Consider the following 22425-nt stretch of genomic DNA (forward strand, 5'->3'; position numbering starts at 1 on the left):
CTAAGAGGAAAGAGTCGAATCCAAGTTCTGGAACTTCCTGCTAAGGCTCCCTAGTTAGTGTGGCATTGGGTTTTGTTTGTTTTTTAAGGTTCATAGGATTAAAAGTAACAAATGCTGAATGTAAACAGAACACAGAAAATATATTTTGCTTATGAAGCACAATTATGCTTTTAAAATCTGTCTGGAAAGAGCTCTGTCTTTCAGTTTGATAGGCTGAGATCTTTTTTGCACTGAACGTGCAAGGTAAGATTTTTTCAGTCCAGCCTTCTCACTCCAGAGGCAGCAGTCTTAAGGTCATGGCCAATCATTACCCAGGAAAACCTCTGACATGCAAACAACCCTACTCCCTTTTCTAGATTTATTCCTGACCAGAGAGTGTTCTTTCTGTGCATTCTCATGGTGCATTTGGTCAGCCTTCTCCCTGGCTCCAACTTCTTTCCACACGTGGCTGGAAGATGGCTGGAACACACCGAGAAGAGCAGTATGTTCTTAACTTCTACACCAAGACCTGRATATTCTCTTAAGGGTCTTGTAGACCCTTCCATACTCTTACATAGATATATCTGATATCCCATTGTATTCCTTTTCACTAATATCATTTTGAAGASTATTTCCTAAAGAGAGCTCTCCAGCTACTATATAGAATGCATTGCACCTATCATGCCCATATGTCATGAAGTTCAACTGCATATGCAGAGGCCTCTCTGTTTTGCCTTCATATTGAAAACAGTAACAAAGTGTTTGAGCTGTCAAGTCCATATGCCATTCACATGTGCTCTGCCCAGGACATGCTCATTTCTGCAGTGCCAGCATATTCTTAAGTACAACAGGCAAGCTGTACACCTACCAAAAAATCCTCTCACCACATAATTTGACATAAGGTTTTTTCTTTGTCTTCCTGTTCATTCTTTTTTTTATATATATATATTTATTTATATATTATATATATATATATAWAAAACCATAAAAATTAAAAAAAATTAAAAACTTACCACTTTAGAGATAAAATTATAGAAGATGTAAATAGTAGCTTTTCCTATTTAAAACAAATGCTTAAGTAAACTGCATGTGTTGACTCCCAGAATCTTATTTTGAATATATTTTATGGGTCAGTCCCATGGGGAAAAAAGTGAAGGTTTCTGTGCATTTCAAAACATTCTAATCCCAAACAGCCAAATTCATATGAATAATAAAATTACATACTCATATAAGAAAAATAAGTAGCTATTTTTGCAAAGTTTTATGTAGTAATTAACACAAAAGAACTCTACAAATTCAACTAGATTAAGTGTCACTGGAGAGATTTCAGAATACCTAAGTAAAATACATTACAAGTCAGGCAATGGACACCAATATAAGTAGTGCTGTGCATTTTAATATAGAGGTTGGCCATTTAAGTTTTCTTTTTCTAACTTAGCAGGGTGTTTATTCAAGACTGAAAAATTCTCACAGAAAGACTTAATGCTGCAATACAAAAAAGTTAGCATAATATATTTGGTTCTTTTCCTGAGGACCAGCATTTGCGTGTACTTAGAGGAAACTGTTCTAAACTGCTAAACACTCCTGACATCATAAATCATAAACAAAAATTGCAATTGTAACTAGGATCTTAGACTCAAATTTCAGCTCTACATAGTCTAATGTTCTCCAGAGTTGCAAAAGACAAAATAATGCAAAAAGTAAGACCTGCAATCAAAAAATATGACTATATAAGTATAGGAAAGATACTGATAATACTTAATGGTATGAGAGACTTGTGCCAAATGAAATGCAACTCATTTATACAGAGCAGGTAACTTGTATTAGCCATTAACCTGAAAGTCTTACTATCATAGCACTGGAGACAAAATCTGGCCTGTAGCATAAATCCCAACATTGTAATTCTAAAATTTTCATTCCGAAAAACAAATAAATAAAAGCCAACAAACCTATACTCTCCTCAATCTAACTTAAGATAAACAGTAAACACAGTGCAAGTGATAGGTAGATAACACTGGCCAAAATGATTATTTACTTATATTATCACCACAGTGGGTAGGAAAGCTGGTCTAGCCCAGGACATCTCACTATGCTTGGCACTGAGTAAACAATAAAAAGGTGGTGATCAATCAAAAAAATTTTGCATTTAAGTTTTAAGACAAAAGAATGATGAGTACAAAGGTATGAGGAAATTGTGAAACAATACCAGGCAGCAAGTCTCAACACATCAACATCCCATCAGTTATTAATTCTTAGAAGGCATAATGAAATGAAAGCTTTAAGGAAGACAAAATTAGCTCTTCCCCTAAAAAGACTGGCAATAAAAACAAAACAGCAAAACTGAATGCTAAACCTTTTTTTTATGATTATATCTCAAAGTAACGGCAGAAAATCTCCCTGATCTTTCCTTTAGTGTTTTTTTTTTTTTTTCTTAATTAGATACTAAATATCAGGTCTTAAAAAAAAGAGGTAAAAATCATAATTAAATTTAAATCAGTCTAGGTATTGACCAAGAAGTACCAATTGCAATTAGAGGGTTTTTTATACAAATAAACAAAATACAAGTCCAACAAAACCTTCTGTCTCAAAAAAAATCCAAAAAACAGAATAAAACCGTGTAGTGCATGATTTTATGTATAGCAAGTTGCACTACAGCACCTTTAGGCAGCTAATATAATAGAACATAACAGACTTAAGGGAGCTACACAAAACAAAGGGATGTCTGACAACATTAGGACTCCCTGTATGAATAGCTTTGAAAACATCAAGTATTTTAAAACACTGGCTCCAATGTAGTGCCTATCTTCTCTGAAGAACGTTAAGGATGAAGGTCTGAACAGTATGCCTCAAAGCAAAAGTGTAACTATGCAGTTCTCTCTCCTTCCCTGAACCACTCTCATGCTGTTACAGGCAATGCTGCTTGCTTTTGGTAACCTTTCCTGGAGGCTTCTTAGGAGTGGGAAAATATGTACATGTATTTTCCACTGTTCAACTAGGTGTTAAAAATGTAATGCAAGTAACAGAGTGTTCCTGACTTCATTGATGCCTTAGCCATAAAATAATAAATGTAACAATTAGGGTAGTTTCTATAATGATTTTCTGTGATGAACACTGAAGTAGGCACAATTACCAAGTAATAGAAGCTTTTAAAAAGTTACAATTTTAATATAATTTTCTGCCTGCAAAGCCACTGAAATGCAAGTATAGTCTACTCCATGAGCCAAAAACTTCCCTTATACCAATAGTAATAGAAAAAAACCCCCACAACTGAAAGCAATAATCAGGGAATCATTTTAAATAATCATACTGCTTTTAAGCTATTCAAGCTACATCCCTCCTTTTCTTCCCCCCTTTCCAAGGGCATGATCCTACTTATCTAAATAAACCCTACACATCTGTAAAATCCTGCTGATTTAAAAAACTATATAATTTGTAAATTCAGCCTTTTTTATGAACTACAAATAGACTACAAATGCTTCTCGTATCTGAGGTGCCACGTATTTCCATGGTGGAATATAAACCGGTTCCATAATACCTTACCCAGTCTGCTGGCTGTGTTAAATTAACTACTAACAGCCTCTTCAAGGCAAAAAGGCTTCTAATCAGCAGAAAAATGAAGTACTGGAATGGCATTCCAATAGGCTGCCTTTGCTGATCCACACTACTTTTCTCAATGGAGTTTGAAATGTTTTCAAACAAGACTATATGAAGTGACCACCCAGAATGGTAAGGCACTGGATTCGGATACCAGAAGTCTACGCAAGTCCTAAGTACTATAATTGCAGGCACCTCGCACACATTCTGGGTAAATTTTATAGTAGAACACAGTGCATGAGTTTGCGCCATCTGCCAATACAAACCAGGGAACAAATGGCTTCATCAAGGCTTTGATATGTTCTTTTTTTTAAACTGTTTTGCAAAATTCATCATACATTTAAAAAAAAGATACCCACAAGCTGGAACCATTCTTAAAGTTAGGAAAAAAGTCAGAATTTTGGTCATGAAATAAAGCTTTTTTCCATTACGTTACCCTCTCTGGAGAAAGGATAATAATTTTTATATTTGTGGAATTGAAATACTCCTTTTTCTGTGTTTAACAGGATTTTTGTATATACACACAATTAAGAAACTAAAAGCATATGTTCCTTTTGAACACACATAAACAGAAGTAATTATTTTTACCAGATCCCAGTCTATGCTGCGGAAAAATGTGTGAGACTTGATATCAGAAAATCCTGTCTGTGGCTGACAACCAAGCCTTTCTTTGGGATCCTGCAGAAAACAAAGAAACTGATGTTACATGCTCTTTGATCAGTTAGTGAGGAAAGACTCCATTTTTGTCAAAGCCCATCTACATGACCCTAGCATCCCCAGTACTATGCAAACTGCTGGTAAGATATACACATTAGGCCTATCAAGGTGTGTGTGTACATATATATATATATATATATATGTATATATTTATTTATTTAACAAATGAAGTAGGTTTGAAAATTCATTCTAAACATGTTATCTTGCAACATTTCCTCAAAATAAAAAGTCTAGAATTGCATAGTACTGTATAATTCTTTTCCTTTTTTTCCTCCATTAAATATGACAGTGGTTCAACTGATTTTAATCAGCTTAAGTGAATAATTAGAACAGAAAAGACAGTTTATAAACACAAGTCTACAATCATTATTAACTGCGAGCTGGCTTTTAAATCAAGTTCTGTGCTAAAAAATTTTCTCAGTAATTCAACAATTAAGAAGTGTTTATTTTAAACAGACAGGATGTCAAGTTTTATAGATTTTCTTAATAGAAAGCAGATTAACTTCTTAACTTATATTCCTTCCAACAAAAAGCTCTAACTTCCAGATCTTAGATTCTAAAAATAAAAGAATGTCATTTACCTTGTTTAAAAATCCTTTTAAGACATGGGAGGCCTTGACAGAAAGAAACCTTGGAATCCGGATTGGCTTTTCAAGAATAACTGTTACAAGTTTAAAAACAGCAGTATTACTTTCTGTTTTAGGACATGCATCATAATTTCAAATGAAATACTATATTGTTTATCTAAGTTACCATTTGGACAATGAGAGGATATGGTAAATATTTAAAATAGCACTAACAAAAGGAGCGACATAATACAAGGTACTATTGAACTGACATTTCAAAATTTTCTAAATAAATTTTAGCTTATCTTTTTCTTCTACTTTTTCTAAAAACAGGGAATAAAAGCTTTTTAGTGTCCTTAGTATACGTATGTGGTCTTTTTAAACAATAATTGGGTTAATGTTATGCTGGTCAAGACCACCATGGCAGATTCTATGTTACATAAATGCATTAAGTAGTTTAAAGAACAAGTCTGCATTTTAAAGAGCAGGAGGCAACAGCTTTTGAAAGGGCTCTCCATGGCACAAAGACTGGCCAATCAAGGGGTATTTCTGAAGAAAACTGTTCTCTTCAAGACTCAGCTCAGACTATGCCTTTGCAATCCGTTCTTCAAACTGTAACAGAGCTTCTGTTGTAGAAATTCATGGCAAGTACTACCACTTCTGTTTAGAAAGCCTTATACGTCACTACCCCTGAAGGGTAAAACAGTTAAAAAAAATAGCTTTATTAACTTCATCATAAGGAAACAGTAAAAGTTCTTTGGAACAAAACTACAGCTAGATACCGTTCTGTCAAAAAAGATCTTCCAATCCTCACGCCGCACCGGATTTTAAAACTCATTGCCAGCCTGTAGACTGCCTTCTAACAAAGATGGCATCCCACACGATGCCAACCCTTCCATTTGTGATAGTATCACAGAATCACAAAGTAGCTGGGGTTAGAAGGTATCCCTGGAGAACATCTGGTCCAATCCCCCCTACTCAAGCAGGGTCAGCTAGAGCAGATTCCCAAGGACTGTATCCAATCTGGTTTTGAATATTTCCAAGGATGGAGACTCCACTACCTCTCTCTTCCAACCTGTTCCAGTGTTCAACCACTCTCACAGTAACAAAGTGTTTCCTTACATGCAAGTGGAAATTCCAATTTGTGCCCAGTGCCTCTCATTCTGTTACTCAGCACCGCTGAGAAGAGTCTGGCTCTGTCATCTTTATACCCTCCCATCAGATATTTATAGACATTGATAAGATTTCCACCTTCTCCCCCCTCCCCCCCCAGCCTTCTCTTCTCCAGGCTAAACAATCCCAGCTTTCTCAGCCACTCCTTGCATGAGAGATGCTCCAATCTCTTACTCATTTTCCTGGCCCTTCGCTGGACTTGCTCCATCTCTCTCCTGTACTGGGGAGCCCAAAATTAGACAAAGTGCTCCACATGTGGCCTCCTCAGTGCTGAGCAGAGGGGAAAAATCACCTCCCTCAACCTGCTGGCAGCACTCTTCCTAATGCGGCCTAGGACACCATTGGCCTTCTCTGCAATGAGGGCACATTGCTGGCTCATGTTCAGCTTGTTGCCCACCAGGTCCTTCTCTGTAAAGCTGCTTTCTGGCTGGTCAGCCCCCAGCCTGTACTGATGATGCATGGGGTCATTCCTCCCCAGGTGCAGGACTTTGCATTTGCCTTTGAACCTTTGCTGTTCATGAGGTTCTTCTCCACACATTTCTCCAGCCTGTTGGGGTCCCTACAAATGGCAGCGCAACCGTCTGGAGTATGAGCCGCCACTCCCAGTTTTGTATTGTCTGCAAACTTGCTGAGGGTGTGCTCAGTCCCATCATCCAGGTCATTAATGAAGAGGTTAATGAGTACTGGCCACAGTATCAACACCTGGGGGACATCTCTAGTGACTGGTCTCCAGCTGGACTTTGTGCTGCTGATCACAACCCTCTGAGCCTGGTGGTTCAGCCAGTTTTCGGTCCAATTACCTAGCCTGTACTTCATCAGCTTGCCTATGAGGATGTTATGGGAGAGAGTGTCAAAAGCCTTACTGAAGTCAAGGTAAACAACATCCACTGCTCTCCCCTCATCCGCCTCTTTCAAGCTAGTCATCTCATCGTAGCAGGTATCAGGTTGGTTAAGCGCAATTTCCCCTTTGGAAACCCATGCTGACTACATATGACATCTGACTAATGCTGACTAACATAGACATCTACAACCACAGATCTTTAGAATCTTGCTTTTGTTGGTTATTTCTGAACTCTGGACACTATAAACAATTTTTTTTATATATATATAATCTGAAGTAGGGTCCCAAATTCAAGACCTTTTTTCTCCTAGTTTAACAAAGTAGATTCCTGGGATGAGGAACCAGAAATGTTGTGGCCCTTTCCTATCTACAGTAGATCTATTGACAGCCATGAGATAGCATGAGATTTGAGAAAGGTCTGTGGTAGAAATCTAAAAGAAAGGCATAAACACTTCTAAATATCCTACTGCAACTGCTAAATTTCATTAGCTCTCCCCAACAGAATTCATGAAAAACAACAAAAAAAACACAAAATAATCAAAATGACTATACCTTGAAAGAGGTAATCTTCAGTATTCATGTCTGGATTGTCAGTAATGATATCAAACGGAGACCTTCCTGCCATCATTTCAAACATCAATACACCAAGAGCCCACCAGTCCACACTGAACCCTGTAAGTATTTACAGAGCAGTTTTCAGCCAGGACTCCTTGAATTTAGGCGTTATCTCTTATTTGTAAGCAAAGATTAATGGTCCACTTGCGCAAAAGACTGAAAGCCCTCTACTTTCATTGAAGCTACAGACATCATGGCTTATCGTATCATTGGATCAGRCTTCAGAGTTTTCTGAATGCACACTAGAAATATAATTTGTATAGAAGTCTGTAGGTGTCCATCAYGCAGCAGTGCTTCAAAGAAAACTCAGATTCAAAAAAGAATATTTAAGTTGAAAAACTTCAGATTTTTAAAAGAAGTTGAACATTATAATATCTTACCTAAATGACAGTACCCAATTCAACCTATTGAGCAAATCAGTTCTCAAACACCACCAGTTAAAAAGACTATTACAGTTTTGACTTCTGTATGAACAATGACTTTTTGTCATAGAATTTTATAAACTTTTCTTGGGGACAATTGCATTTTGAATGTAAAGAATGCCAAGGAATCTGTTTGGTTTTGCCATGGTATCTTTTAACAGTTCTTGTTTAGGAAAAAGCTAACTTTTGCTGTGTATGATTTAAGAGAAGCTGAAATGCATGCTACAGGAGATAAAACTATCTTTCATTTCAGATAAAACTAAACTGTACAACATGCATTCAATTTTCTCAACATATAATGGAACAAAAATAAGGAAGTTAACAATAAACGTATRTGAACCAACCTATAACTAGAACTTTGATTTGTGATTCACTATAACTACAGTGTCAAATTGTTTAGTCTGGCTTACCATATTCTTCGCCTCTGAGGATCTCTGGTGCAATATAATTTGGTGTTCCACAGAAAGTGCTTGTAGTGTCACCAGGGCCCAATCCTTCCTATATGCACAAAGCAGTTAAGCAATTTAAAAATGAGCTTTATGTCCAGGAATTTTGTTTAATTACACTTATAAAGCCAAGTCATTTTGGGAGTCTAAAGACCTTCCTTTTAAAAAAGGCAATACTAGACTGAAAAAAAATTCTTCGAAACTGGTGCAGTATTTATTTTCTGACGGGAATGAGACATTACCTTACCATAACATGCCTTAATCACGTTCTGAAATTAGTAAGGTAAATAAATAAATAAATAAACAAATTAATATTGTACACTAAATCTCTGGACTCTAAGCAAAATCAAAGACAGTGCCAGTTGCAATTCTGGTTTCCGGGACTTATTCTCAACAGGAATTCAACTGAACTCTCATCTTGCTTTGCATAATATCCAGAAACAGTGTGGCAATAACAAGGAAACTTGAGGTCAAAACAGCAGCTCAGAGGCAATAGCAGATTTTGTCAGATTACAACCACTTCAATCATCTCTGGCATTCTGACTTTGCACGGATAAATTTTAAAGTTAGTATCTCCTACGCTAGTATCTTCTGTTGATGTTTTCTTGTTTTCCTATGCATCATTGTAAGTATATGCTACATTTTACCAAGCACTTTGAAAACAGTGCTTTTTAAACTGCTGCTTGGTGCCAAGGCTGCAGCATAAAAATTGAGAGTTCCTGTGAGGTTAACAATTTATGTAGCTTCTTTTCCAAAACCCCAGCCACAGAAAATGATTAATACAATTCATATTCACAGGAGCACAGGTATTAGAGCTGTAAAAGACCTTTTTAAAATCATACTTGTCTTAGAAATGTATTTTCTAACTTGAGTCACATAAGAAGTTAAATGAAAGAAAAACTTAGGCATTAGGCGAAGAATCAAAACTAACCTACCCAGGAACCTCTAGTGGTTCTAGCATCCTAAAATAAAAGCTAGCTAGAATATACTATCTTCAGTGGACTAGTGCAGGTATAAAAGCAGACTGCCTATATTTGGTGTTGGACTTGGGACAAACTTCTTTCATCCCCAAAAATGGCCCCATGACTTGCAACATTCAACAGAAAAATTTACTTAGGTCCTTGTTTTCAAAAGTCATTTTTCAGAGTAAAATTGCCATTCAGCAACCAAATTCTGGGCTCGCTAACACTAGTGTTAAGCTAAGTGTAATCATTCCAAGTTTTACTTTAGCATTGTTGGATGCAGTATTTGACTTAAAAGCATAACCAGAGAGATACACCATTGAATTACAAAGAAAGAGACAGAAAAAAGCTAAGAAAGAATCTTACTTTGCACATGCCATAATCTGTTAATTTGATATGACCCTCTGCATCTAAAAGAACATTGTCCAGTTTTAAATCTCTGTAGATTATTCCTCTTTCATGTAGGAAGTTTAGAGCAATACAAATTTCAGCAGCATAAAACCTGAAATTACAAAGGAGAAAAATCATATTAACATAAAGATTGCATAAAAGTTAGTACAACTTTAAAAAAAATCTTGAAACATCAGCTTGCATCAATCAGCTTATCATCATCAACAGACACCAAAAAAGTTATGTTTATTCATAACTGATACTGAACTCATATATATATAAACATTCCTTAAAATGAATATGACAAATTAATTTCCTTTCCATTCCACTAATGAAGAAAATATAACCTGTATAACCTACAGATTTTTCTTCCTGAAAATGTCAAATAAACAAACATGCAAAAACTGTGCTTTCAGCTTAAGGACTACAATGAGATTTTTTTGTAGTGCCAAACCGTGCAAAGTAAGTTTTTCTTCTTCCTCCTAAATGCCATCATTTGATTAATTTAATACAAGATCAAAATGAAAATAGTTATACCTCCTATCAACATTTCAAAGATGTGTCAACTAAACATGAAGCAGTAAACAACAGTAAAGTAGTAACAGTTAGTTATTCCTATTACCTAATGCTTTGTTTCTTTTAAAAAATACATATCCTGTGAAAAAATATAAGTAACATCTCTTCCCAGGGCACTGCATCTATATTAAAAAAAAAACAAAACAAAAAAACCCATTTCATTCTTTCTTTGCAATTTATATTCTCTCAAGGAAAATAGTTTTGAAAGCATTTTATGCATCATTAAATAAAAACAACATAGAAGAACCACTAAAAATGTACTATTAAAATACCTTGCGTGTTCTTCAGGAAGTTTTCTTTGCCGTTGCATGTGAAACATAAGATCTCCCCCATTTACATACTCTATGACAAGAAACAATCTGAAAAATGTATAAAACAATTAATGGATTCCAAGGAAACTCTCAAGAAAAAATAAGTCACTATTCCTACCTAACCTTCCATTTTAAGCCATTTTCACTTCCACTCCTGCATTAGACTTAGTTTTCTTCTCAGACTAACAGAAACCAAGAGAGAAAAAACAGAATGTTTATCTGATCCACATTATGTATGATTATAACAGTCATTCAAATACAAATATGAATTGAGAAGCTGGACTAAATGAAAAGAAGATACAGCTGCTTACACAGGCTACTATTTGGTGAGAAACCTGCAGAATTATCTAAAACAGTATAAAAGATGACAGAATTTGACTAAAATGAATGATGTTACTATATAACTATTCCCTATTGAAGGCTTTTTTTTTTTTAATTAACTTTTATAGGACACAATTTCATATTATAAAATTTGCTTAGTGAGTGTATTGCTTTGAATAACATTCTGGTTGACTGAAAAAACCAAACCTCCCCAAAACAACGCAAATAATTTAAAATAATGATTTTAACATGAAAATATACTTTTAAAATTGCATCAATTAAATTGTATACCTTTTTTAATTAAAGGTAATCAACCGGTAATCTGACACAGATTTACTTTGATATGATAGTTATTGTTACACTCTCTGCTTGACTAAATATGGTTCTTTTTTAAAAGCAAAGATGTGATATGAAACCTGAACAAATTCATAGCTGAAATATAGTTTAAATGCACTTATTAGGGTGAAAGTTTTCTGCACTGACAAAATCTGAAACTTCTCATTTATGATTTTGAAACGGTTTTGTCATGGGAAGGTCAGCATCTTTTAAAAATGACTATATGTTTGATTATTAACAATTAATGAGTAATCAGCACTACTAGAGGGATCAATAAATTGTTTGTGACATTAATTATGTAACTTAAGCTTGCTGTTTGTGCTGGTTCAGCTCCTGAAAAGCTCAAATGGATATACCAAAAGCAAGGATATTTTTCCAAACAAAGTTACATGCTCTAGCATATTCTTAATATACATTCATTCCTAGAGGGAAAATGTTCAGTTTTATTTGTATAGACAGATTCAGACTAAAGAATTTGAAGCATGAAAGACTCAATTCATGTATGTCCATTATTTATCTGCGTTGAACACTAAATCTGGCATGGTTAACAGGTTAGACAACTAAATCTCACCCTTTCTTCACTTTGCTAGGACCTTTATCTGTAGAAAAATGACAATCATCCAGTGCTATTGTATTTCAGCTCCTTGCCTAGTAGGGAAAACTCTACACATATTAACATGAAAACTCTGGTTTCCTAACAAAGGGAAAATTCTATTCACTAAAGTCCAACTCAGGATGCATTAGAGTTTATCTTTCGAGTACTTAACTCATATGCAGTGATTTCTCTCCTTCCTAGCACATTTTAACCAGAAAGAACATTGACTGAACTTGTATGAAATTTTACCCTGCTTAGTCTTACCCAACATGGTCTTTTTGACGTACTGATAATACAGCAACACTACTTGTTGTCACTTTTGAACTAGAGTAAGCTTGTAAAAGTCCAGATCTTCAAAGGTCTTTAGAACTTTCAGTATTGTCCAGACTTTTTTTTTTAAAAACTAAGTTGAATTATATTGAGAGGGCTGCAAGTATCTGAGACAGTCTTGCACATAATCCAATTCATCAGTACATATGCATGCACAGGAAAGTTCTACTTCGACTCAAGCAGAACTCCAGAGAACTAAGGGGAAAACCCTACTCAATGAATATGGAAAGGGCAGGGGGCAGGCCAAGGAAAAGGGATGAAGAAACAGAATCATGCCTGATGACTGTCATACTATTGAAGCACGCTAGACGCCTGTGTGATATTTAGGCATGCTCCTGTGAGATGCGAGAAGTTCAAGTTCTTGAGACAGATGAATAAGCAACATGGGGAAATTTTAGGCTCTGAATGTATACTAAAAGAACGTATAATGGACCCACTTCTTTTACTCTCTACACAGCATATTCACTAAATGGAAGACAGGGGCACAGAAAGGCTGCAGTGTCAATATTTATTTCCTCTGTAGAACTGAGTTTTGAAATGGTCTTCTCAAAACAAACATGTTCTCACTCAGTAGAATAAAGAAATATAGATGGAATCAAGAGCCATATAAAAAGACTTCTATTACATTTTGCAAGGAAGGTTTCATCCCTGTGAAAATATGATCTAGGCAATGCTGCCAAGGTCAGAGAGACCTACAAAATAGAAACATGCCGAGTGAGGCTTTCTTATGAAAGTTGAAGCTGTCCCAGGAGGCAGCATTTCCTTATACACCTACATTTCCAGAAGCTGAAAACTCCTTTCCACAAACCCACAACATACTTGAAAAATTTGCTACAGCGTCTCAGATGATTTTAAAACACATTCTTGGTAATGATTAGATACAGAAGATWATTTATATCCATAAATTTCTTTTGAAAAAGATTCTTCATTTGAAACACTTAAAATGCCCTTAGGTATTTTACTGAAACAGTAAACCAGGAACAATTATTGGATACATTACGGCTTGCAAGTCTTTCAGTGGCTTCTGCACAAGAATTAAGACTAAACTAAGTAATGCACAAATAAAATAAATACTGACAATTGTAATAGTTTATTACAGCATTCCAGACATCCCCCATTTCAAACTTCCCTCTCCTATCTAGGGGCATCTGGTATCTTGTCATCATCTAAAAGCTGCAATTTAAAATTGCATGTGTCAACTCATTCTCAACTGTACAAGTGTGTGAATAATGATAGTCCTTGCTGTTTTCAGGAGGATTTATTCAAACGTCTACAGCTTTGCAGGACTGAGGTTTCAGATTGTAACTATTCTTGAAAGACACTTATCTGGTAATTCTAGGCAAGCCCAGAGCATATATTTTATTACAGTAATAATAAAAAAGCATCACTAATATCTGAAACAATGTAAACAGCTATATTTATTGAATGGGCTAGTGACAGAATCCCAGAAAAGAAAAGTTTTTAAATCGCGTCTTTTCTAAGCATACATTTATTCTATCTTAAAAATGTATTTTATCTTAAAAAAAATTATATAAAAGGGAAAACACACCAAATATGATTACATTTTAAAAAGTTTTTTTGCATTCTTCTTTTTAATAATACAGACTTATACACAAACTGTTCTCATATTGCGATGTTTTCTTTGGGTCAGTCATCAGCACAACCTGTTCTGGATAAGTTTATCAGCTTCTGATCAGTTTCTTGCTTGTATTTGATCCTGCAATGAAGTCATAACTCTGACTTTGTGACATTACAGCTATATCCATGACAACTGGCTGAAGTAACAAACATAAGATTATGGTTTCACTGCAGGGATAAGCCAGGCTGGAAAAAGAAGCCTCCTGAAAATAAATTCTGTAACAATGGCAATGCAGAAGCCATTGACTACCTTCAGTGTATTTTTTCCCATTTCTCTTCCTCCACTATGATGTTACACTATCAAAGTGGCATGCAAAATGTATTTCTATGGCTAACTTCAGCCTTCCCCCCCACCAACAATATTTAAAAGAARCTTCATCCTCAGTAGTTCCCCCTTTCATACCTTCAGATTAGATGTTTAAAGCTATTAATTTGATGAGGTGTTTGTGAATGTTTAACGATCTCAGTTTCCATTTGTGTGGGGAGTTGTTGCTTTTGTTTGTTTTCCTCTTCCTTCCAGCCTCTCCTTGCAGGAGGAATTTCTTTTAGCCAAATCTTTAGTCAGTCACCTTTGGAAATGATTTTTTTTCTCCCTGGTCCAAAGTACTCTCTAGTTTACAGACCTTCAGAACACTTTTATACAGCTTCTTTACTTCCTTTATCTTTGCTGTATTTTTCCTGCTAGGAAAAAGCTTGTTCCTGTGACTATGGCCTTTAAGGGGTTGAAAGTTAGAGGACTGAAGAAATGGCATATTACCTGGATTTGTATTTTAATAATTTATAAGCCATACTAGTGAACAGGTGGTTCTTTCTCAAGGATAAATGACTAGATAATCCATGAAGACTGCATAAAACAGCGTATATATTACAGTGCATGCCACTTGAGTAATCATGATACAAGGTTATGATTATGGTATATGTCATTTTGTATTATAAAAGAATAACAGTAAAATAGGCATTTTTATGAAAACGCTTAAAAAAAATGACAACATGCACCTTCCCCAGCCATGTACATAAACATTTGAATAGAAGTTCTTCATTTTATTAGCAAACAATCCACTTTGGATTGTGCATGCAAAGACAAAAAAATTTAGTATTTCAAAGTAACTAAGAATTTATTAAATACTTTTTCCAAAAGAAGAAACTACAGGCTCACAAGCCTTATATAGGTCAAAAATACTTCTTCACATGTATATAGATTCATAGTTGTTCAAATTACATAGGACAGTTCTTTCCAGATGTCCCAGTACGTATCCTGCTAGAACACACAGCACTAGTAAACATTTACTGAAATATTTTTTTTCTTTTTGAACACGAACAAAAGGATATAACTGCCTTTTGCTCAAGTCCAGGAGTCATTTATCTGGATATTTATATATTTGCATATAACTATATTACTGAGCAGCCCACTTTTTTCTTACACTATTTTGAAGAAAGAGAACTACAACAGGACATGATCTGGCCCTTATCTGTAGAATCAGGTATTATAAGCTCTCTCTTACAAAGCTCTGTTCTGCCCTGCTATCATCCCCTTACTCCTGAAGTCACATTGCCCTGCACACAGCACACTGTTCCTTCTCTTTCTCTTCCTTCTTCTCCCTTCTGATTCAGAGTCAGAAATCCCTGCCTTTTGCTGCACCTCACAGCCCTTGGCTACACTGCTCCCACAGAATTGGCTTTGTTGTGGCACTGAATCCCTGGCTATACTAATGCTTCCTTCCAAAGATTTCTGACTACGTGATGGAAGTGTTCAATGGTTATGTTTGTTTTATGAGAAGCAGTTAGTACAATGATCAAGACTTTCAAGACAAAATAATTTCAGATCTTTCTTACCGACTTGTTGTTTGAAAGCATGAATGTAAACCAACTAGGAATGGGTTACTGGATGCCTGTTCAAACACATGTTTCTCTGTCTGTACCCAATCAATATCCTGAAATAGAGTAATTGAACAATCAGAACTTCTGCCGGATAACCTGCTGTTGGCAATCCCAGAAAACAAATGGTAAGTACCTATGCTCCCTTATACATACTGTCATTGTAACAAGTGTTCTTCAGAAAGAGAAAAGCCCCTAAATCTGGAGGAAGTTACAAAACATTTAAATTCAATTATAATATCAGATATATCTTAACCATTTAGAAAGGTCCATACAAATTTTTTAAACCCATTTAAAATACCATATATCTAGAGTATTTGTGATACACTGATTACACTGGCTGATAGAATTACATTCAATTATCATAGATAAATGACCTTAAAGTTGCTTAAGCAATTCAAGCCAATAATTCAAGCAGTGTGAATCTCCATGTTTTAAAACGCTCAAATCAACTGAACTTCATTTGTTCATCTGAAAGTCAAAATGAACTCAGTGAAACTATGAAAACCTGTTTAGCTTGACAAAAACAGCAACAACAACAAAACACTCTTAACAGTATCACAGACTACCATTAATACTTCAACAGGGTGAAGTCCTGGCTACCATAGTGCAATACCATGTAACAAAGAACACAGCAAGACTTGACTGATCCTAGCACAGTACTGCAAAATTCAGATCCATCAAAAAACCAAAATAATTAAAAATTCATTTTTACATAAGCACAGAAAACTTATGCCTTGTGGACAGCTGATCTCAGCAGTAGATATTCAGTCTTCATGCAATGCACAGATCATGTACCACCCTGCAAACACTCAGTACTCTGCCAGTAAACTAGTGATATCATTGCTCTAAAACTCTGTTTCCAACAGACACTTCACCTCTTGAGCCAATCTGGAGAAAACCAAGACAGACACTGAGAAACTAGGCCTTCCTGTCTGGAATAATTAGTGAAAACATTGTATGAAGAGAAAACAAAGATTTCAACCTGAGGACAACACGTCTGGCTGAGCAACCAAAATCTCAAAGGTTGTTAAGAAGTGTCAAATACATATAAATTTGTTCAGGTTTTGTGCTTATGCACTCCTGAAGACATCTTGGAAGGGGCAAACATGGGTCCAAATATAAGCCAAAACCAAAAATTTTAATAAAACAATAAATTTGTTTTTACTGAATAAGCTCCTTAAAAGACTAGTACAATACAACTTTGGTTTTGAAGTGTACTAGTATACCAGTATTGTACTAGGGTACTATTGTACACAGGATTAAGCTTAGGAAAAAATTCCATAGTAGCAGCTGAGGTATTTGTTTGCTTCAGTCTTTTGGGGGAAGCATTCGTTTGTCTCCGATATTATCCATCACACGCAAAGTGCTGGCAGATTTAATTGTATTGATATCTGCTATGTAATTACTTTTTATCAGTGAAACACTTACTAGGTGAAATTTCCATTACTTGCAATATCTCATGTGTTCACAGAATTCAACAGATTTCCTATCAATTCCCAGCATTCCATTATACAGCCTATCTTACAGAAAAGAAAAACAATTAGCTCAATCTTCTATGTCATTATGTATGAAAACTACTATTCAAATGAGGACAACTTTTCTTATCCACCTCTGATTCTTAGGAATAACTGCATACTCCATTAAATATTTCTCTTTAGCTTCTACTTTCTTGGAAAAACATATGTTATAAAGAAATATCAAATAAACTATGCAGCAGTCTGATTTTCAGTCACAAAAGACAGATTAAATTGAGCAGGCCAAAATATTTTAGAAAAAAAACTTTGTAACTTTGTTCTCCTAACCTTAGTCTCTGGAATAATGACATAGATGGCTACTAAAGAATCTCATTAAAACTGCCAACACAATCAGTGCTTAAAACTATATCCCCCTCCCCCGACAACTTTCTGGAAACCCAGTTTTCCTCAGACCATAAAACTAATATAACATTGTCAGGTTAAAAGTCACATTTGTATTTGAAAAATTCTCTATTGTAAGAACAGCTATAGAAGGAATTCCTTACTAGGTCAAACTGACAGTCTATCTGCTCTTTGTATTATTAGAGCATGGGATTTCACCCCACAAGGATAACACAATACTTGTTTTTAAGCAAGTATTTTATGCTGTCACACTTCATATAATCCTTCAGATACACTGTCACTCCCCCACCAGTATGTCACAATGTAGCATTCCAATAAAGCTGGTAGCCTGAAAACATTTGCTTTTCTCCTCCTTTCTGTCACGTCTGAGACAGTTGTTGCATCAGGGCTGTTGTCTGATACCAACTATTCTAGTTACCCTATCCCGTTTCATTACTTAACATTGCACGTTCCAGTCCAATGGCATTGTGGATGGCCCAGTCTGCCTTATTTGCTTTGATTTCTTTATTTCCTTTCTATTATTTTCATAAGTGTAATGAACCAATCTAGTCCTCTCATGAAGTCTGAATATTATAGCAAAAAGATGGAGAAAGTTTTTTCCAGGCTTTTTGTTTTTGCCTTTCCCCTCCCCTAATTTAGGCATTTGAGATACCATATTATAAAAAAAAATTTAACAGAATTTTAAAAATAATTAAGAAATGTAGCACTAATTTGTAGGGGATACTGWATTTTTTAATAAACCAGTTAACCATACTGACTTTAAATGATAGTAGCATAATTTTTTAAACACATGGAAAAAATAAACCAGAGTATTGTGTCACTTGTACATAAGCTCTATAATTGTGATTTAAATATATACTTATATATAGTTGTGATTTAAATGTATATTTATACATTCAAATATATATATTTCTATGCGTTTCTAAGCATGTACTGAAAAACAACCTCTATGCACAAAAACTTTATGTCTATTACATGAAACTGTTCTTAAACACCAAGAMGACAATTTCAGTTCCTATTCCAAACAGAGAAACAGTACTTTGCTGATGAATCCATCTGCCCTGGAAAATAACATCTTTGTTTTCTTTTAAAATTAAGTGCCCAAATTCCACCCTATTTATCCCATTACTAACAGATCAGCACATCTAAGATGGAAGAATATTTTTCATATGCATTCTACTAAGTCTTTATTATTAGTTATTAAATGTTATTAAAATAATGGACATTTCTCAGATTTTATCTCAGTGCTACACTTCACACTCATAGTTGATGAAAAATTAGTTCACAAGTCAGCAAAACTATTACAGAAATGCTGTCTAAAACTTCAGCTGCTCTTAGYTGAATGCTTTTTGTTAAACAATACCAAGTTTTTATGATATGGAATGGATTACAATTAACACAGAGTTTTACCTCATCATCATGAACCAATTCCTTTTTCACTACTTTCATGGCATAAATTTGATCATTCTTTTTTAACCGAACTAAAAGAACTTTGGCATAGCTTCCACGTCCAATAACTCTGATTAAGTCAAAGTCCTGTAGTCCAAGCCCCTGAGAAATCTTAATTCCATCCATTCCATCAATGACTGGTTTGATATCCTGTATAAAAAGAAACAAATAGATGCTAGAGAGAGAAGACATTTTCATAACAAATAACTATTACAGCAAAGAGACCTTTAAGCACTGGACAAGATTTGCTGAGTTTTTACACCATTGTCACTGGCACACAGACATGAATAGCAGACTATAACAATTTAAGAAATTTCTTATCGGTATTATTTCTGCTTTTACTAGGAAATGCTGTGTTCTCAAGGCAGTAGTTTAATGAATGATTAAATATTCCCTACTAGAAAATAAAAGGTAATGCCTAAAGAAATGAGGTTTTATTCAAATTCTCAAACCATAAGCCATGTAGAATTACAGTTCACTCCATGCAAATTCTGTCTTTAATATTCTGATGGATGTTGCAGAACAAGTTTACAAAGGCTATCTAAAGAAGAGACATACAGAAACAATAATTTCCTGATGAATATACCTGCCTTGGTATGAGTTTATGCAACTCTCATCTATATCAAATTCACTAGTTTTTTAATGAAAATGAAGATTTCTAATAGCTGCCTGAAAACATGCAGAAGCAGATGCTGGTTTCTCGAAAGAAAGAATGTGCAGGAAATATTCCACTATGAAGAACATGATTTTAAAATTTATTATTTATTTTCTAAGATAAATTTTATCTATTTTCTGGAATGAAAACACATGTCTAGGCTTGTCAAAATTAAGACTGAAGATCAAGCAGTTGAACTAGAAAAAGTACAACAGGCACTTTGATAACCCATGCTTTACCAGTGTATACAATGCTTTGACATACTTCTATGGTCTATTTTTATCTGACCTCATACTACTGTACTTGTAGTCAGATCAACATTCTGCTGAACTATGGAAAGCGTTTATATAAAGAATCTTGATCTAGGATTGACTGGTATTAGAAGAGATTGCTCTAAGCTTAAAGATCTAGTCAACAAAACTCCCAGAATGCAGCATCCTCTCTGTAGGATACCTTAAATTAATTTACTAAAGCTCAAAAGGAATATAGGAAAGTCAGAGCAGTGTAATTCAGGATGGCTGAACAAAGTCAGCATCCAAAATTTAAATGTGAACACCATCTGAGCACTACTACAATAGAAGTCAGTAATTCCAGATAGCAACTAAAATTCTCCAGTGTGTTTCAAATTTATACCTTTCTGTCTCTAAAATTGAGACAAAACCTAAAGACGTGCCTGAAAATAAGGCAGTTACTTGCCCAAGAGCAGGAACTGCTGAAGTGTGAATGAATGACAATGACAAGGATTGTAGTGGAGGTAGAGAAAAGAAGGTGCAGGCTTGCTGGTAGTGGGAAAACAACCTGCTAGCGCTCCAASTGCATTCTACTTATTTCATATATGCCAGAAGCATTCAAAAGCAATTCTTTTTAAGCCCTTTAGAGTTATTTAAAGCATACTGGGATTTTTCAAACTGCTTTAAGGGAATAACATTCTTAGTGTGCCAGACACTCTACATAAGGGCTAACACCAGAACACAAGCATATGTTATTCTACTTTTATTTCCACATGAGCTCTCTATAATTGAGAAGGTATTATTTATATGAAACATTTCAAAGAGCTGGATAGTTAACGTATTACCAGACTGAACCAGTTTTACAGTGTTAGCTTGAGGACGGTAAGAGGTGTACCTCCATTAGAAAGGGCAGAAAGGACAAAATGTTAAAGCCACTGTATGTTGCAGGGGCCAATAAACTCAAATCCTCTGATAAATCACTGTTGTTCTAACATGAATGGAGGGGGAAAAAAAAGATAAAAAATGTTGAAAAATACCAATTTTCAGAAGAGAAACAGACTTTTTTTATATGGTAGCAGAAAAAAAATATAGGACAAATATAATCAGCTACTTTAGAGAAATTGTATGATTAAGAGTATGCGCAAGTGTGAATTGCAATCATATTTTTAAAACATACCTCAGAGTCATCTTTAATGTTGTCATGCTTCCGGTTTGAAGGCAGGTAAGGAACTGCAAAATAAAGAAAATAAACCAAAGTAGGATGTTTGTTAAAGCCTTCATTAGAAATCATTAAAAAAAATGATAAATAGAAAGATGATTTAGTAGCTTCGGGTTAACAGTTTGCTTTGCTTGGTCAAATTTTCCACTTTACTTTCCTAATCCTGACAGCAGCTCCTAAGGGCACTGCAGAGAGAACTAACTCTGAGAAAGTAAGAAAGGCCTTTTGAAATTCAATGAACCTTTGAGCTCATAACAGTATCTGACAAGGTCCAGAGAGTCACTTTTGGAAAGGAGGACCAGGCATGGTAAATGGATTGTTGAACCAAGACAAGCTAAACCATCAAAAATATCGATTGGGGGGAGGGGGGGGAAATCCCAAACCCCACAAAATTAAGAAATACTTAAAGTTTTAAGGTGCACTTACACTGGCATTGTAGTTTGGATCTGAAGCTCAATTTTTGGTTTGTTTGAAGAGAAAATCTCCTGTTGTTGCCAGTTGCTACATGATTTAGTTCACATTATGGAATGGTTTCAGAGCATATGAATTTAGGATGAAATTGAATAAGATGACACATTTCAGAAGTACACTTACTGTACTCCAGTCCTTAATGGGTATTTAGTCCATGGGGCTAAATTAGAGCTAGTCCAAAGTAAACTTCCAAAGATGTAGGTAAAAATGGAAAATCCCTCCCTGTTCCAACTGTTTTGCTCTACAGATCCAATCCATCACTTCACACTGCTTGTTAATATAAAGAGAGCCTTATTGCTGCAATCCAGCTGAGAGTTTAACTCTTAACCTTACTAAACACAGAAAAGGCAACTGTAAACCCTAATCTCAAGGTTAAAGATCTCATCATCTGAACTTAGTTATCCAAGGATGTTACAGAAAGCAAAATTACCAACTTCACAAACATAACATTTAATAACTTACATTTTCATAGATTTTTGGACAACTACCTAGCACCATGCTACCATACCAATACTCTTATCCAAATAATGAAGCAGGTGAATTATATCCTAACAGGAAAAATACTCACTTCCATCAGTTTCTTCTGAGGGGACATCAGCTTCATCATTTTTATCATCTAACTGAGGTTCCTGGGAAGGCATGGCCGAATCCTTGCAAAATACATAAATTACACAGGGCGGGGGGGAAGGGGGGAATCATCAGTTAAGGCAGTCCCTTTTAAACAGGTATGCCTTGCCATAAAAATACAGTATGATGAGAACCTTATATCTGCAGCTTCCAGAAAGAAAATAGGAGTTTGCAGAAAGTATTTTGGAATGTTAGTATTTTGCAATG

General features: G+C 35.2%; 1 protein-coding gene across 3 annotated transcripts in view; it reads right to left on the reverse strand.

Moving 5' to 3' along the window:
• Positions 1–22425, reverse strand: part of PRKCZ (protein kinase C zeta) — a 75636-nt gene that overhangs the window by 13702 nt on the left and 39509 nt on the right. For all 3 annotated transcript variants that reach the window (XM_026085674.1, XM_026085675.1, XM_026085673.1), the window contains exons 8-17: positions 22160–22241; positions 21079–21131; positions 18978–19166; positions 15646–15743; positions 10554–10640; positions 9682–9817; positions 8318–8405; positions 7423–7542; positions 4872–4951; positions 4162–4251 (exon numbers count right to left, since the gene is read on the reverse strand). In XM_026085674.1, coding sequence (XP_025941459.1) covers positions 4162–4251; positions 4872–4951; positions 7423–7542; positions 8318–8405; positions 9682–9817; positions 10554–10640; positions 15646–15743; positions 18978–19166; positions 21079–21131; positions 22160–22241 — 1023 coding nt within the window. The remainder of the gene's footprint in view (positions 1–4161; positions 4252–4871; positions 4952–7422; positions 7543–8317; positions 8406–9681; positions 9818–10553; positions 10641–15645; positions 15744–18977; positions 19167–21078; positions 21132–22159; positions 22242–22425) is intronic.

The sequence above is a fragment of the Apteryx rowi genome, unplaced genomic scaffold (assembly GCF_003343035.1).
Source record: "Apteryx rowi isolate R43461 unplaced genomic scaffold, aptRow1 scaffold_67, whole genome shotgun sequence".
NCBI lineage: Eukaryota > Metazoa > Chordata > Aves > Apterygiformes > Apterygidae > Apteryx > Apteryx rowi.